Genomic DNA, 17,248 nt, shown 5'->3' on the forward strand with positions numbered 1-17,248 from the left:
AATATGTAGCCATAACATCGGCAATAGTTCGAGGCTCACTCGCTCCATGGTTCTGGTGGTAGAACGATTTATTTCGGATAACTACCTTTATAAAAAACATAACAGATCAATATTGTGGTATGTTAATAATTTATTGAACAAAAATTGTGAGAACTGAGCGAAATACTTGACAAAATGTAATTAATATTTCGGCCCAATACTGAAGATAGGCCTACAGATACCCAACAACAATTCAGGCCGATAACTTGAACATTGTTGACGTTATTATGAAACTAATATTGGCATTCTGCCATTATAAAATTTACTGACTATAACTTCATATCTTCTGAATATTTATATTCAAGCATGCTTTGGACATTTTTTCAATGCTGGTTAAAAAATGATTAGTTATCATAATTTTTTTGGAAAGACATTATATGGAATGTTCACTTTCCTTTGACCATTTACTGACTTATTATAAATTGAATGCATGTTTCGCAGATTTATCAGTAACAAATTGAAGATCAATTAAAAATTTGGTTGTGGCATTAAATAAATGCAATGGGTACTAAAATAATTATAGTAGTGGTAACACTTTTAAAATAAACAAGTTACCATCAAGTGTGTTGAAACATACAGTACTAGCAACATGTTGTAGGAACAAATGTAGTACTAGTTTATTAAGTAGGTAGGTAGAATAATTAGCAATGCTTTTATGACAAAGCATGCTGATAATATAAACCCAGGCTACTGAGGTGGGCTGGATATCACCCAGATGCAAACAGAAAATACTTGATACTTATACATACTGTATGAAATAGATTGTTAGCAATGGTTTTGAGTGTGTTGTCCTCTTGGAAACATAAACAAATTGACACAAGCCTCAACTGAGTGTTCATTAAATATCCTTTAAGTATTTATTTGGTATTTTTGGATGATTAGGTTACTATTTTTGTATCTTAAAATGCACCAGCTTATTTGCAAGTCATGAAATATTCAAACATTATGTGACATCCAATTTAATACGATTTTTTTTCAGTTTTAAAATGTCTATCTAGAGCCTGTTCAGACACATGTAATGGTCGTTGTGTGGTGTAAAAGATAAACCAGCTGTTTCAAAAACCCATCTCATGAGGTGGATTTTTAAATTACACCTTAAATCGTAAGCTGATTAACTACAAGATAAGGGGCAATTTGACTTTACGAGTGTAAAAAGATGCACAAAATGTGAATTTGCTGAGTAAATTTTTTCAGTTTACAAAAGTAAATTGTTTGTAGTTCGACTGGTTATTCCCAAGAGTAATTTAGGTTACACATGTAAGTGAGTTTAAAGTCTGAACACAGCCCTAATGTTATTATCTTTGCTTTAAGCGTCACAATGAATAAATAAAACAAAAACTTAGACCAATAAATCAATGCCCTTTTGAATTAACAACATTCTACATAAATTATTCCAGAAAATATTTAGTGCAACTTGTGCCAATTTTAATTCATTATAAAAAAGTATTAGTAAAATAAAAATATATTTAAAATTAACCTTAAAAATAAAATTGTAATTTTGAAGAGTTGTACGTAAAAAATACTGAACTCTATATTACAACCTTGTATAATAATTGATTAGTTCAATTCATCCTTCATCTTTTGTGATTGTCTCAAAAGTTAAAATTGAAGTCATTCAAACACCTGAAATAAAAAAATAATGAAAACTAATATATATTATCAAATGTTACAGTATCGTTTATTCCTGAATGTCTCAGGCAGAAATCATGAATAATCAGGGAGTGGGCTAAATATTTCTTAAATGATAAAATGAACCGTCGGGTTCAAGTTGTTGAGCTGAAGACCTGGATTTCAAATCCCATCAAAATGTTGTTTTTTTTTAATATTTGAGAGAGAATAGTTAAGAGGGTTATAGGTTTAGTATATAGGAAGTAGGTCAGCTATTTAGGAAATAGATCTCATGCATTATTCATGATTTCTGCCTGAGACGTCAAGGAATACAAATTTCACGTCTTGGCCATGGACTTGGTCCTGCATTGAAAAAGCAACATCAGCTCTAAAGCCGATTTTCCACTAGGATAATTTGTTCACGTGAATCCAACATTTTGCAGAGAAAAAAATTGTGCTACTTTTCAATTACAAGAGCAAATAGCTGCCACTTTCATGTTTATCGCATGCTTACTGTGCTTTTTGATTCGCATGTTATAGCACATTTCCTGAGCTCTGATTGGTTGTGCAATTTTTCGCTTCACAGAAACAAATCATATTTGCTGAATCGGAAAAACTCAAGGAACTAGAATTTGTTGCAGAGAGGGATTTGGAACATGAATATGCATGTGTATAAGTTGATGCTGTTGATTCATGCCAACAAATTCGTCTAGTGGAAAATCGGCTTTAGTAATATAATGCTTTAATCTATAAGCAGCAATATCATAAAACATTCTCAATCGAACAGAGGAAAGCAGCAGACCTCCCTCTAATTAAATAAGCTGTTTACACTTACTACCAGTGCCACCTCCTCCATTTGGAGGCTCTTCTTCATTTCCTCCTGGCATTTGTTGGAATTGTTGTTTTAACTGTTCAACTAATTCTGGGTTTTGCTGCTGGACTTGTTGCGCTAACTGCTGCCCTCTATATTGTGGAAAAATGATTACATTATATTATGAAAGTATTTTGTTATCCAATTCATATATATTATATAAAGGCGAAAACAAATTCTAAAGCTCTGTCTACACTATAAACATTGTTTGATAAGTGTGATATGCCCAAATATGGTAGTGATATGACATCATTATGTCCATATGGGCATATCACATTTTTTGTCACATAAAGCTTGATGGCATAGAAAGAGCTTAATTCTATAGTGTTATAAATATATTTCTTGACTCAGAGTCTAGCACTGGATGATAGAAGAGAAATTCTGGTTTCCAGTACTAGGAAAGTCGATTATGGGAGTTGATTTTAAGACATAAAATTTGAATAACAGCTGTGTACATACGCCCTGAGTAGATTGGATATACCAGCAGCTTGTTGGTTAGTGTTTGTGCCTTCTTCTGTTGGTTGGGTTTGGTCTGTACTTGTTTGAGTTGTTGAACTTTCACTTACTTGTTCTGCACCAAGTGATCCACCACCCATTCCTTGTCCTAATATTCCATGCATCCTAAAAATTGAGAACAAATGTAAATAAATATGTAGTGGAGCTGTAACTTGTTGGTTAACGTACTTGCCTTCCCATCCCAAGGTCCAGGGTTCAATCCTGACCTAGTACCAGGGTTGTAACTCGCAACTTTTTCAACTCCACTCTCTTAGTCTCAACAGGGAGATGTCTCTCTGGTCTCAATAAGACTTTGTTTATAAGCACAATAAATTATTAAACAGTTAATCCATCCTGTAATTGACAGGTTTGTCCTCGCTGTTGGATGCGTATGAAATAAGTAAATAAATAAGAGGTTTCATCGATGGTTTTGGTGATTTTTTAATTCAGTATTTAATTATCTTATTTGACATATCTGTTTCAATCAATCTACTTACTTGCATAAGTAGTAATTAAAAAGAATTCTTATTTTTTATCTTTAATATTTTTCGTGAGGTAATTTCCCGCATGATCGTAATCAAAACGGAACAAAGTTGTTTCAAAGTTCAGTTCAAAGTAAACATAATTAAAATATTTATGAAAAATTATGATACAATAATAAGAATAAGAATTTAATAAGGAATTTATTTTTAACGTATCTTACATTTGTTGCATCTGTGGGTTTGACATCATTTGTGATGCCTAAAAAATAAAGGTAATGTTAACGTTTAGTAAAACCAATGCTCTGTTTCTGTTCTGTATCTGTGTTTTGGTCGAATAAATAAATGAAATGAAAAGAAATGAAAAAAGATGAAAGGGAAGTAAACCGCCTTCAATATTAAAGGATAAGTTTATTGAACTAATATTTAATTTTGAACAGTAGGTGTAATAATATAATAATAATAATAATAAAATATAGATATAATATCATGTATACGTTGAATGAGAAAATGTTTATATGTTGAAAGCATGTCTATCCTATTTAATGAGGTGGAATCAATCAAATAATATATTCTCTCCATTCAACTGACAAACTTTCATCTGTACACTATATTATCAATAAATGTAGATGGAATTACATACCATATTCATTAACATTGGGTTATTTAAAACAGATCCTATATCCATACCACCAAAGCTTGGTTGTACACCAAAACCACCCTGCATTCCCTGATGATGACAAAAAAATACATATAACCATAGTTGTATTGAATAAAACATCAAACAAATAAAACAAGTCTGGCAAAGCGCGAAAATGTCTATTAAACACACATTTTAAATAAATCTTTTTAATATTAAATATTATTTTAATAATACATTTTTTTATTGTTTCTTTTGCCTATCTGGATAAGTGTTTCTTCAAAATACCAGACTAAATATTTTGGCAAATATAAGCCTAATACAGGTCAAATTAGCAATTTAAGTAACTGTACCTATCTCTTGTATATTAAACAACAGTGAAAGAGGTAGTAAAAAGTAGATTTTGCCATGCACTTGTGACGTGACAGCAATTTATGGCGGCTGCTGTATGATGAGCGTGTGCGGCAATATCGTTAATTGTTCTGAATCATGTATATCCCTAAAACGTTGTTAAATTATGGTTCTCGGTAAATTTGTCCTTTAAGACAATGTATATTATTCATTTGAGAACAATATTCAACAAATACACAATTTTGTGAATTGTTTACAACATACCCCCATGTTGGAACCCTGAATTTTCTGCTCTGCAATCTTAAGGTTTGCTCGGTGGCCTTCGTTTGTTGGGTCTAATTCCAATGCCTTTGAAAAAGACTCCTTTGCTTTGTGGTGGTTATTCATACAACTGTAAGCTAATCTACAAAAAATAAAAATATATATTGTTGTAGACTTAAAAGAAAAAAGAATTACATAATAGTTCTAATAGTTTACAGCCAAATAATTATGTAATAGATTGTAAAAAATAGATCTTTGATAAGGTAAAATAAAACAGTATAACAATCTCTAATGGCTACGGTGGATGGAATATCAAGAGTGTCTAGTCTCCCCTCATATGACTGTCCTTGATAACGTTGATGCAAGATCAACCGGGTAGCCTGTCTCTGGATTTGAAATTTGCGATATAAAGGGTCCCACACCTCGCAACAGTACTTTATATTTGGGAGGACTAGACACTGGTATAATTTTATAAGAACGGGTGTAGAACAACCGCTAGCAATTGCTCTAACAAGACAATATGGCCCAGGATTGAACCCCGGGAGACACCTGACTTAACTAAACACCAATCAGATTGGACACCATTGAAAATACTCTTTGCTTACGACCAGATAAGGGAAAGAGTGAATCGCCTACACCATACGTTTTTGAAAGCTTTTTTTGAGTTAGAATTGAATGCCCTACTGTAATCAAGAGCCACGATATCAATCCGTGGTGCCCCATTATCTAAAGCCTTAACCCAGGATATTGTAGCCTCAGCCAAGACTGAGGAACAAGATTTTCCTGGAGTAAAACCATATTGGCCATCAAACATTAGTTCAAATTTGTTCAGGTGAAGACAGAGTTTGTCAGTGACAATACTCTCGAGCACCTTTGAGAATGAAGATGTCAGTGCAATCGGTCTATAGTTGCATAGATTCGTCTTGCTAAGCTTCTTATGGACTGGTGCGATGTTTGCACATTTTCATGCAGAAGGAAGATCACCTGTGAAAATTTGCTTACCCTAATCTTCCAAACGCTTTACTATATGTTGGATCTAAGGTAATTGCTTTGTTTCCATCATCTACAGCTTGTTGATGTTTGTTTAACTTGTGGTAGGCAGCTGCTCTATTACAATAATAAACTGCATTGTTTATATCAATATCAAGTGCTTTGCTGTAGCAGGTCACTGCATCTTCATACTGTTCCTTCTTCATAAATTCATTTCCTAAATAAGAAAATGAATGAATGATTATTTGTTTGTTAAAATTTCCCGAATCACCATAGATAACAAATACATTCCATGCAGAGAACAATGCAACAGTAAGTTGTGGCCCTCATGTTTGAAGTAATTCTGTGAATTTATCTACTTCGTATAATGTACTGTAGAGGGTGCAATGTAATTGTTTTTTAAATCATGTGTAATACTGTACCATGAAGGTGTGCACAAACAGGTATGTTAAACAAGATTGTAACAAGCAACACGTAATGGTTTAAATGACAATAAAGCACAGAAAATCAAAGGGAAGGGTATATTTGCTATATTTTGAATTTGCGTCAAAACTAGTTAGTTATTTAAACAAATATAAGATAAGATAAGATAAGATAAATCTTTATTGTCATGAACACAACAAGGCAAACATGAAATTGGTTTTCCTTGATGCTTAAAAACACATACAATATATATTAAACATTAAAAATATCTGTCTAAAAAGAACACTAGTTTAGTACACTGTAGTACAAACATTATAATATGTCATAATAATATATCATAAATGAAAAAAACATAGAATGAGAATATACTGAAGTATTTATCTATAAAAATATTTATTGATTTCATGTTCACAGTCTATCCCATAAGCCATTTTTCATACCTTCACTTTTAAGTTGTTCAGCTTTTATTTTATCTTCATCTGAAACTACAAGTGGTACATCAGTAGGTTGTGTTGCTTCTCCAGCTGCTGACTATAACATAAACATTACATGCAAGTCATAATGCAAGTTGGGCTCACTATAACTGAACTTAATAGATACTGTAAACAGTGGCGTAACGTAGGGACCTGAGGCCCCTGGTTTAGGAACCCCAAGTGGCTTTCCAACGCTGAGGCCTCAAGAGTTTTTAACCTTTTCTGGCATATCTAATGTCTGTTTAGGGGCCCTGGATTTAGCCAGTAAGCGCTCATAGTCATTATGTCACTGACTGTAGAATGTAGGGGTAACAAGTCTGTCTGTTTTAGTACATATTGGATGCATCAGTAATTGTATTTGTTTTTTGTACTGTATTATGGTCTCAGTTATCCTGGGAAAATACATGGAATAACAATAAAAAAAAAAGTTTTAATAAACTCTTGAAACATGTCTTTGTGCAATCATACCATCATATCATTCCAAATGACCAAATGGTAAATTGTCAAAGACCCTAAAAAAGTCACTGTGATATCATGCATAAGAAAATGCATAATACAACACGATACAAAATGATAATATGAACTGTATCAGCAAGGCAACAACAGGATACTGAGCTCCGGAGATCAAAGGGTTTATCTGTGGCTGCGACACGATCAGTTCCAAGCCTCTTAACAGACACTAAGTGCCGAGGAGAATATGCACATAGTACAGTACTGTTGGTATTTGTCGCAGCCACACATAAGATCAAAGGACTGTTACTAGTTCCTATCTCAGCAATGCGAGCTCAGTGTCCTGTTGTGTCAAAAGATCCCTATTGTGGTCTATGACTTACAGCACTAATTCCAGAAGCTGCATTAAATATATCTAACAGTGATCTTCCTGTACTAAGTTGTGTACGAATAGCATCATCCGTTGTACTCACTCCATAGGCACTTTCAAGGCATTGCATTGATACTTCAGGAAAAACAAAAACATATTAGGTTGTCTAAACCTTAAGTTTAGCTAAATCACACAAAACACAAGTATTTTTTAATGTGATGGTAGCCTTGTTTTGAAGCAAATCTAGAAAGTCTGAGTTTTTGAGATCTAGAAAACTCAGATCTCAATTTTAACGGTATGTGTACTGTATTTTCTATATGATTTAAGTCGTAGCCTGCTAACAGTAACAATAATAGTAAGAAAATGTTTAATACTGTAATATTTCAATAACCTAACCCATGATAAATGGGTCATTCCATCTCAGTTCACCCAAAAAAAATGCATTTTTAAACCTTACCTCCTTCAATTTTGGTTTGGTGTATGGGTAATTTTAAGCCAAAATTACAAATTTTAACTTATTGGACAAGCAGTTTTCTAGATATCACAATTTCAATTTTTCGATTTTTTGCATAAAACAGCATGGCCACCACATTTCAAATAGTTATACCTCTGGAAATACATGTCTGTTTTGATGTATTACAAGCTATTTCTTAAGGAATGTACACCAAATTGACCCCAAATTGACCCCTGTGTATACAACAAGAATGGGTATGTCAACTTCAAATGGCAATTACATTAAATAAAAAAGAAAACCCCTCCAATTTTTTTATATGTTGCAGTTCATGTTCATATGTTCTGTTTTACATCCTTTCTTTAATAATATCTCATACATATTTACCCTCACCATCATCAAACTCATTCTTTTTAACACCTGCTACTGAACTTGAAGTGTCTGATATAATAAAAGGACTTGAGTCTAAAAAAGAATCTGGTTATGATAATCTAACTCTGTTCTTAAACAAGTATATCCTTTTATTTTAAGTCATTTAACATATGCTATAAATACTTCATTCTCTACAGGTATTGTACCTACTCGCAAATCGCAAAAGTTATCCCAGTCTTTAAAAAGGGAAACCCTGAATCTATCACTAATTATAGACCTATTTCCATTCTTCCTGTAATTTCAAAAATTATTGAAAAAATGATGCATTCTAGACTGTATAATTACCTTAATAAATATAACTTGTTAACTCATAGCCAATATGGATTTAGGTCAAATCATTCAACTTGTCATGCTATTCTAGAATTAGTAAGTTCTATAAATGAAGCATTCGAAAACAATAAACTTTTGTTAAGTACATTTCTCGACCTATCTAAAGCGTTTGATGTAGTAAATCATTCAATATTACTTGATAAGCTTTCATATTATGGTATTTGAGGTATTGCACTTGAATGGTTCAGGAATTATCTTAATGACCGCAAACAATTTGTACAAATCAATAATTGTATGTCATCTGCAAGTCAGGTTACATGTGGAGTGCCACAGGGTTCTGTTTTGGGCCCCTTGTTATTTTTAATTTACATAAACGACCTATCTCAAGTAACTGACAATTTACGTGTGATCTTATTTGCAGATGACACAATAGTTTATTTCCAACATGATAATATAGATACCTTATTTAATGTATTTAATAATGAATTACAAAAAATGAGCACCTGGTTTATTGCAAACAAATTGCTGATTAACTTAACAAAAACAAATTGTATTGTCTTTCATTCTCATAAAAAAAGAATAAAATTCAATAATAATCATAATATTTTACTAAATGGTGTTAAAATCACTCGAAAAGTGAAGTATTATTTCTGGGTGTTTTGATAAATAACATCTAAACTGGACAGGTCATCAACATTATATAGCAAATAAGAATATTGGTGTAATAAATAAGCTTAAACATTTTTTCCCTCACAATATTTTAATACAACTTTATAACACACTTGTACTCTCCCATTTACAATACTGTAACCTTATTTGGGCAGCTGATTTACCCATCTCATCTTGATAAACTATTAAAGTTGCAAAAACGTGTAATTTAGAATTATGCATTTAGCTCCATTTGATTCTCATTCTGAACCATTGATTAAGAAATCAAATATTCTTAAAATTACTGATATCCATAACATTCAAATCTCTATTTTTATGTTTAAATTCATAAAGGGCTCACTACTTAGACCTATTCTTGAATTGTTTTCTAAATTTACTGTTATAAGCAAATATAATTTTAGAAATCCACGTAAGATACTTGTACCACTTGTTAGATTAACCAAATCTAAATATTGTATAACCTTCTCAGGACCAACTCTGTGGAATGATTTAGATGATAAACTTACTGACTGTAAAACTTTAATAATTTTTAAGAAATGTATAAAGTATTTCTATTTGTCTAATTACCATGAGTAAAAATATAACTGTCATTTACATATATTTATTTTCATAATTACTTATATAATTTGAAGTCTAAATAAGGCGTATACCTTTTTCCTTATTAAACTATTTCTAATATTTGTTTTGTTAGGGGTCTGATTGAGACAAGTTTAATACTTCTAAACCAGATCCCAGCCAAAAAAAAAAGTAAGTAGAAATGTTATGTTAAAATGTTTAATATTTATGTTAAATAATATGTTTTTTGGTTGAATAAATATTACGAAAGGAAACGATAATATCATCATATTTTATTCACTTTTCAACTCGAAATTGCGTTATAGGACCATTTCAAAAGTGACAGGCTACGCACGTGTAAGTTAACAAAATGGTGAAAATATGCTAAATTTAAAAAATTAATATACTGTAGATCGTCAGAATGCTCGGGAACACCTATTTTTCATTTCATTTTCTTGAAGTGTATGTATCATATGTAAGATTTATTATGAAATTAAGAGCACAAAAGTCATCATTAATTGCATATTAAATTTTTTTAAAATAATTTTGACAATTAAACAAATTATGACATTTTCTTAGGCCGAAATAAAAAACTTAACATCAGGCCCATAGCCAGAATACATCAGAGGGGGATTTTCTTGACACCAATTATTTTGCAAGTGCAGCGAGCAACTGTAGGCTGGGGGACAGGGAGCCACCAAGGACCCCCGGTCGGGGTTCAGGGGCCGAAGGTCCCTGGAAGCTTTGGCTCTCAGAGCAATTTCGGTTGTTTTAATAAGCAAAAAAGGGGGGTGGGGGGGTAGGTTGTTAAATTGGGTAGGTTAGGCCATTTTTCACATTCTGAACTTCAAGGCTAAATATCTCTAAAGTTCGGGTTGCAACTCTTTGCCGCTTTGTGATGCCAGGCCTCATATGTTATTTTGTAGAATAAAGTTAATCACTTCCATAAAAAATGTATTGTATTGTAACCAGGGGGTATAATGTCGATCGAACAATTAAAAATATCTTTTTAGGCATAATTAATTTATAATAATTTTCAATTTATAAAATAAATGTCAAAACAGGCAATGTAACCGTGATCTGGACTGTGTCTTAATGACTGTCGTGACCAGATTCGTACTAAAATATGATAAAATGGAGATGAGAGAGAAAAGGCTATTATGTCGTTTAGGCCTTGTTGAGTATTTCCAACAAGAGGAAGTAATTCAAGTTTATCCGCATTGCTCACCATAGGAACGCTAACAATCATGTTCGCGCTACAGTGTAAAATCCCACATTGACATAACATAACTTACCCTCCACACAAGTAAGGCAGGTTTTTCTCGTCTTAATAATTCCTTTTACATGCCTTAAAAAATACTCCCCTCCGAGGTTGCTTATAAAATAGGCCTGTTTAATATGTAGACATCTCTTTTGAAGTGTTTACTGGTTACAATGTTTACAAATAAACATTTTTCATCGATCTAATTTTTGGTCAAAGTGGATAACTATTATGTTGCATTCAAATGGAATATTCAACCAAATTTTTTTTAAGAATTATTTTTTCAGGGGACAAAACATCTTTAACATTTATTACTATGAGGTTATACGTTCAAAACCATTTACTACTGTATTCCAAAAAATAATAATTTTCAGAAAATAGTATGACTGTCACTGAAGTTTCATCCAACAAAAGAGTACACAAAAACTCACAATACTATATGTAGATTCCTTAAAATCTCCCCTTTACAAAAATACCTTGGTTTTCAAAATCGGACCTGTATTTCCTGAGATACAGCTATTTGAAATGTGTTGACTGCGGTATTTTTCGTGAAAAAAAAATTAGAATCGCGATATCTCGAATACCGCTAATTTTTTAAAAAATTGATATTTTGACCTTAATCACCATAAATTTCCCATACCAAATTTCACCAAAATTTAAGGAAGTAGGGTTTAACTCATTGGGTGATCTGAGATGGAATGACCCTACTGTAATATGGATAAATCCATTTAATAGGCCTGAGTTTTCGTATAGCAGAATGGCGAGAAAACTCAGATCTTGAAATCAGGGTTTTCTAGATCTGCAAAACTCAGATATATCCGAGATCTGAGTTTTCTATTATTTTTAGCCTTATTACCGTATTACACCATCTTAAAAAAAAAGTATTAAAACAGGTAATATATGCATTTCTCCTTGATCCAAATAAGTATGAGGACCCTTAGACCAAACCAGTTAAGAAATCAGAAATCTGAATCTATCAGAATTCTTGACTTGACACATTAAGATTATGAGCATATTAAAAGATAGCAGTAAAGGTAGCCTTGCACTACACAACACTAAAACAATTACCCATGGCATACATTTATAGTATTTAAGAAACATATGTTTATTAGGAATGTTTATGATAAATTAAAGGTTAGCCTCTGGTGCTACTTACCTTCAACACTTTCTGTTGCATCTTCGTTAAGTGTTCCACCCTGAATCTGTTGATCTAAAAACTCTAAAATGGCGTACACTAGTTTACTTATATCCGACATTTCAATCTAGGCCTGAAATATATAACATTAGATCATTATTAAAATATGGTCACTATTTAATAAATCATAAAGGAGTATATTTCCAGCTTTACTAAATAAGTAACAAAATAAAAGCCAAGTCAGCCTAATAATAAGGACATAAGGAAATGTAGATAAACAGGCTATACTGTACACAATTTTTTTGGCCTTAATTTATAGAAACCTCCGACGGCAAAACACAATCATTATGGACAAATTGACGGGATTTGGCCGTACCTCTCATGGCGCACTGCATGGTCAGAAGATATCTACAAAAAATGCGTGCTGAGCACTGATACATTGTGAGCGGTATTGGTGACCCTAGTGTGTAAATTTTACGGTGTAGTCTGCCAATTTACAAATATTATCTTCCAGCCCTGGACTTCTATAACGTATATGGATATTTTATACAAATTAAATTTCAATTTAGTGGCAGAAAGAACATTTAGTATGAAATTAAGGGTGTTGCCCGGGCAACTAGGGTAAGCTGTTCAAAACGATTGATTACGAAGAACAAAATTAACAAGATGATACAACATTATAAACGAAATAACAGCACCATTTTCACGAAAATGAAAATCTAAGGTACCAACATTGTGCTGAGGCCACAGCTAGTCAGCGCCTATATAACTTTTTATCATGATTACCCAACTTTTTACAATATTTTTATGCAAGATCGGGACATGAGGTTTTAGGGGGTTGCCTAAAACATTTTTATAAAAATTAACAATATCAATGTTATTATCTTTGGTTTATGTAATTAATTATATTTACAAAAATGTTGATTATGATATAAGTCAAGAATTTTTATCTTTTATTGATTAATTTTCAGTCTCTATCCCACCAAAGTATGGGGACACGATTTTAGACACTTACTGAAGAATGACCCGTAACTCATTGTTAACTGCTGGAAAACAGGCTTTAGAGTATTGGAAAATGACAGTATAAGATGTTTGTACATCGTTTTAAATGATTTACAATGCGCTGGAACCATTTCCTGGACCCCGACCGGGGTACCTTGATGGCCCCCAGCCAAGGTTTGCTCGCTTCCCTCGCAAGGTACGCCGAATCCGGGACGATTCGGCCCCGAGACGATTCGGCCCACTTTTGGGTCGAAACATCGCACTTTGAGGGCCGAAACGTCTCACTTTAGACCAAATTCATATTCATTTTTAGTTGGTATTTATTAAGTTTTTAAAAGTGTTTAACAACCCGTATTTTATTGATATTCACAATGTTAATATAATATATAAAATAAATTCAGTACTAAAAAAATGTAATTTTATATTCAATTTATTACTTCGAAAACTTTGTTTTTTTCGTGCATTCGCCAAGCGGCCTACAGAGGGCGTAGCTTGTTTACATCGTTCACGTGACTAATCTTTATCCCTAGTAGTACTAACCCATACTTAGTCTCTCGGAAAATAAAGTTTGGGAATAAAAGCTTATTTTATGCATATCAAAACCGATAAGATTAAGTATGCCAAATCGTTTCAGGGCCGAATAGTCCTGGGCCGAATCGTTTCAGGGCCGAATAGTCTCAGGGCCAAATCTTCCCGCTACCGGTACCTCTCCCCACCCCATTTTAACATGTTAGATCCGCCCCTGTGTTATTGATTATTCTGTTTAAAAAAATTAAAATCCTTTTTGACCAGCAGCACTACTGGTAGAAAACTTTACACTTATGAACAGTCAAAATATAATAAATTAAATGCATGACGTTAACCGTGCTGATGATAGCCACTTCCTTACACATAAGACCTAGGCCTACTAGGCCCTAGTACCCTTCCACCATCCAGCCAGGCTGCTGTGTGTAGTGTGGTGGTCTAGGCTATATAGGCCTATATATTTGTGTTCCTGCTGTGTCTGATGAGTGTGCTGTGGTTCGTACTGACGGGGTGGGCCTAGGCCTAATAATAATCATAATTATTTTTTCTGCTACAACTTTAAATTACTTAAACTTTAATTAATAACCAATGATTATATTCAATGATTAACCATTAATAAAATAGCCTTTTAAGTAGCTAGTAGTAGGGCCTAGCCTAGGCCGCCTACCTACCTTTCCGATTGTTCATGTGTTTTCAGTAAAAATCAGGCGCCCTCAATTATCAAAATACCATATCTATGAAAGGCCCTTTATAGTGTAGGCCACTATGTAATTTCGTGTCATTTTTTTGTTAAAAGCAAAATTCCAGCTGATTTAGTGTCTTTAGGATGTAAAGTAATGAAAAAAATATGTTGCCATTTTTTTTAAAAAGCTTAAGGGTGTCAAATCCAAGATGGCCGCCAATACGTAAAATATCCAATAAATGTACCATATTGGACAAAGTAACACCCATTATGAATAATATTTTAAGTTCATATGGGTTCTCTGCTACATAAGAATTATTATAAACCTATATTCATTTGTATTCTGACATTTTGAATTTCAAAATGGCCGCCATTTTTTAAAAATTGATTAAATTTCTTATTAAAATATGTGCAAGTTATGACGTTGATTGAAATCACATAAAATGATAGGCCTATGACAACAACATGGTGATTAACACAAAATGTTGACCATCAGGAGGTCTACAGTACTGACAGTACACTTCTTCATATTAAAACATCTCATAAACTTCTTCAGTTAAATGACAACTAACTCTGCCAAAGTCCTTCAATGAAATATTTCTAATCTTGAATGCGATACAGTAAGTTGACCTTCCTTCGTTCTCTACTACTGTATCCATCGAACTTCCACAGACTGATCTGCGTTCCCAACAACCTTGTTCAGAAACATATTGGCAAAATAACTGAAATACCTCATTTCACAGGCAAATAATCTCTATAGGAGTCTTCTTTTACTTTGATAAGTTTGTCACCTGTATTCACCGTCATATATATTTTTTTGCCAATATTCGTCTTTTTCTTAGGATTCCATATAGACAGTTTTCCTTCTACAAGACTTTTACCAATGCCTCAAACATTTTCTGTCCAATTTCATCATGCCATGGCCAACAAACACCTTTGTGCGAATTGCAGCATTCTTCATTAATCGGGATATCATCTCTCTTTAAATGTTAACTAGATTTTGCCAGCTCTGATGAAATCATTAATTTGTGTTATTCCAATGATACCACGCTCAATGACCCTGATCAATTGATGTAAATCCAGCACGTCCCACACATACATGTCCTCTGATATACATATATAGGGATATAGTTTAACCACATCATTTAGATTTCGTTGACTCTCTGTATTCAAGTTAATATCTTTATGATCAGCCTCTTTCAAACAAAATGCTACTTCACTTTCTCTGTACTGTCTGCATTTGTAGAAGCAAGTTGTAGAAAGAAAGCAGAATTTGTGTGCTTTTGTCCTTTAGATATGTTTTCCATTTAAGATATTTGTGTCACTGGTTGTATAGGTAATACAAGTTCACAAAAGCACTTGCCTCAAAACTATTTTCACAATGCTACATGTCCAAAAGCCATGTAGTTCACCGGGTCGACATAATAATTGCTTTTTGATGTCATCTCTGTCCACCTCCACTCATCTCGGGCAAGAGTCATCACCAGGCATTCTTGTCTTTCCCTAGTACATGAGTTTTTATACCACAACCATGTGCACTCATCAAACCAGTGTATAATGCTGGTCTGTCTGTAGGGGGTACATATCTAATGAAATTGGTTGAGATTTTAGAAGATGAGAAGTAGGAGTTCATTCATTTACAAGGTTATTTATAGGCAGAGCTGTATCTGTATTTCCTTCAAGCTTCTGCCAAAAGTTGACAGGTTGAAAACTTACCAACCATACTGGTGACTATGGCCCTGAAGGTTCAGACATTGAATTACATAGCATTAACGCATTTATTATTTACCATATTTATACAGGATTTCACAATAAGGTATAAATGCACTTGTTTTATATTGTGGTCCTGTCTCCGATCAAGTTTCAGTTTCATGAAAAGAAATGAGATCTGTAATTTAGAATCTATATATAAATTATGGTTAATTCTGACATAGCCGAGCACAATGGAAAAACTTTGGAACAAATTTCTGCCTTGGATACCTACCTGAACTATCTCAGGTGTACCGCAAAATGTAAAACAGTTTTCACTATTACGATATTGTTCCATATTTCTATCTTAGGAATATATTATAAAGAGTTTTAAAACAAAATTTCTGATTCATCGGTAGATTTCAACTCAATTTCAATTGTACGCGGTCAAAGTAATTTCCGGGTTCACGATGAGTTCACATGTTCACCTTGCAACTACCTGGTTTCAGTTAAGTTGGTCGTTAGTGGCTATAGCTATTTTAGTTTTTTGTTTATTTTCGGATCGGACCGCGCGTGTGAAGGCACAGTGTAGTTAAAAAATAAAATCCCGATAGCCGAGTTTTATTGAGTAAGCTGGCAGGAATAACTGTAGGCTATTAGGGCCCATATTGCAAGCCGTCTAAAACATCTTCCTTCTTTGGCCGAAACGGCCTACACTGTCGCGGAAGTTAGTTTCAAAAGATGTTTAAATTAAATAATGTATTATGATGGTATTTATTTGAATAAACGCCTCCCCAATAAAACATCACTTTTAATAATAATCGCCTACACCCACCCACCCCCCCCCCCCTACCCAACTATCTAATAAACGCCCATCCACATTAATTAATTATACACACAATATTGTATATACTATTTATAATAGAATTCATTACACTGTTAACTATAATTTACCAAGCATTTGTAATAATTTTTTACCACTTTTCATATCTATTAGAGGATTTTATTTGATTATAAGGTTACGATATTATTAAAACTAAAAAATCCCTCGAATAAGCATCTCCCTCAAATGAACTCTGCCTCCCCACCTCCGCCCTATAAAAACAATAAACACTATACTTTAAAAT

At 33.1% G+C, this 17,248-nt stretch overlaps 1 protein-coding gene across 2 annotated transcripts; it reads right to left on the bottom strand.

Moving 5' to 3' along the window:
- Positions 1–112: 112 nt before the first annotated feature.
- On the bottom strand, positions 113–14,455 carry LOC140052616 (small glutamine-rich tetratricopeptide repeat-containing protein beta-like). 2 transcript variants are annotated; one of them, XM_072098262.1, is made up of 11 exons: positions 14,422–14,455; positions 12,245–12,356; positions 7,464–7,585; positions 6,598–6,688; positions 5,747–5,951; positions 4,748–4,886; positions 4,136–4,222; positions 3,717–3,754; positions 2,978–3,139; positions 2,483–2,610; positions 113–1,662 (listed from the first exon to the last, which is right to left on the bottom strand). In XM_072098262.1, exons 2-11 carry the CDS (start codon positions 12,342–12,344, stop codon positions 1,655–1,657), a joined length of 1,080 nt encoding a protein of 359 aa, XP_071954363.1. In that variant the 5' UTR covers positions 12,345–12,356; positions 14,422–14,455; the 3' UTR covers positions 113–1,654. The 2 variants fall into 2 exon arrangements, with proteins under 2 accessions (XP_071954363.1, XP_071954364.1); XM_072098263.1 differs by lacking the exon at positions 14,422–14,455 and adding an exon at positions 14,115–14,249.
- Between the last annotated feature and the right edge of the window lie 2,793 nt (positions 14,456–17,248).

The sequence above is a fragment of the Antedon mediterranea genome, chromosome 6 (assembly GCF_964355755.1).
Source record: "Antedon mediterranea chromosome 6, ecAntMedi1.1, whole genome shotgun sequence".
NCBI lineage: Eukaryota > Metazoa > Echinodermata > Crinoidea > Comatulida > Antedonidae > Antedon > Antedon mediterranea.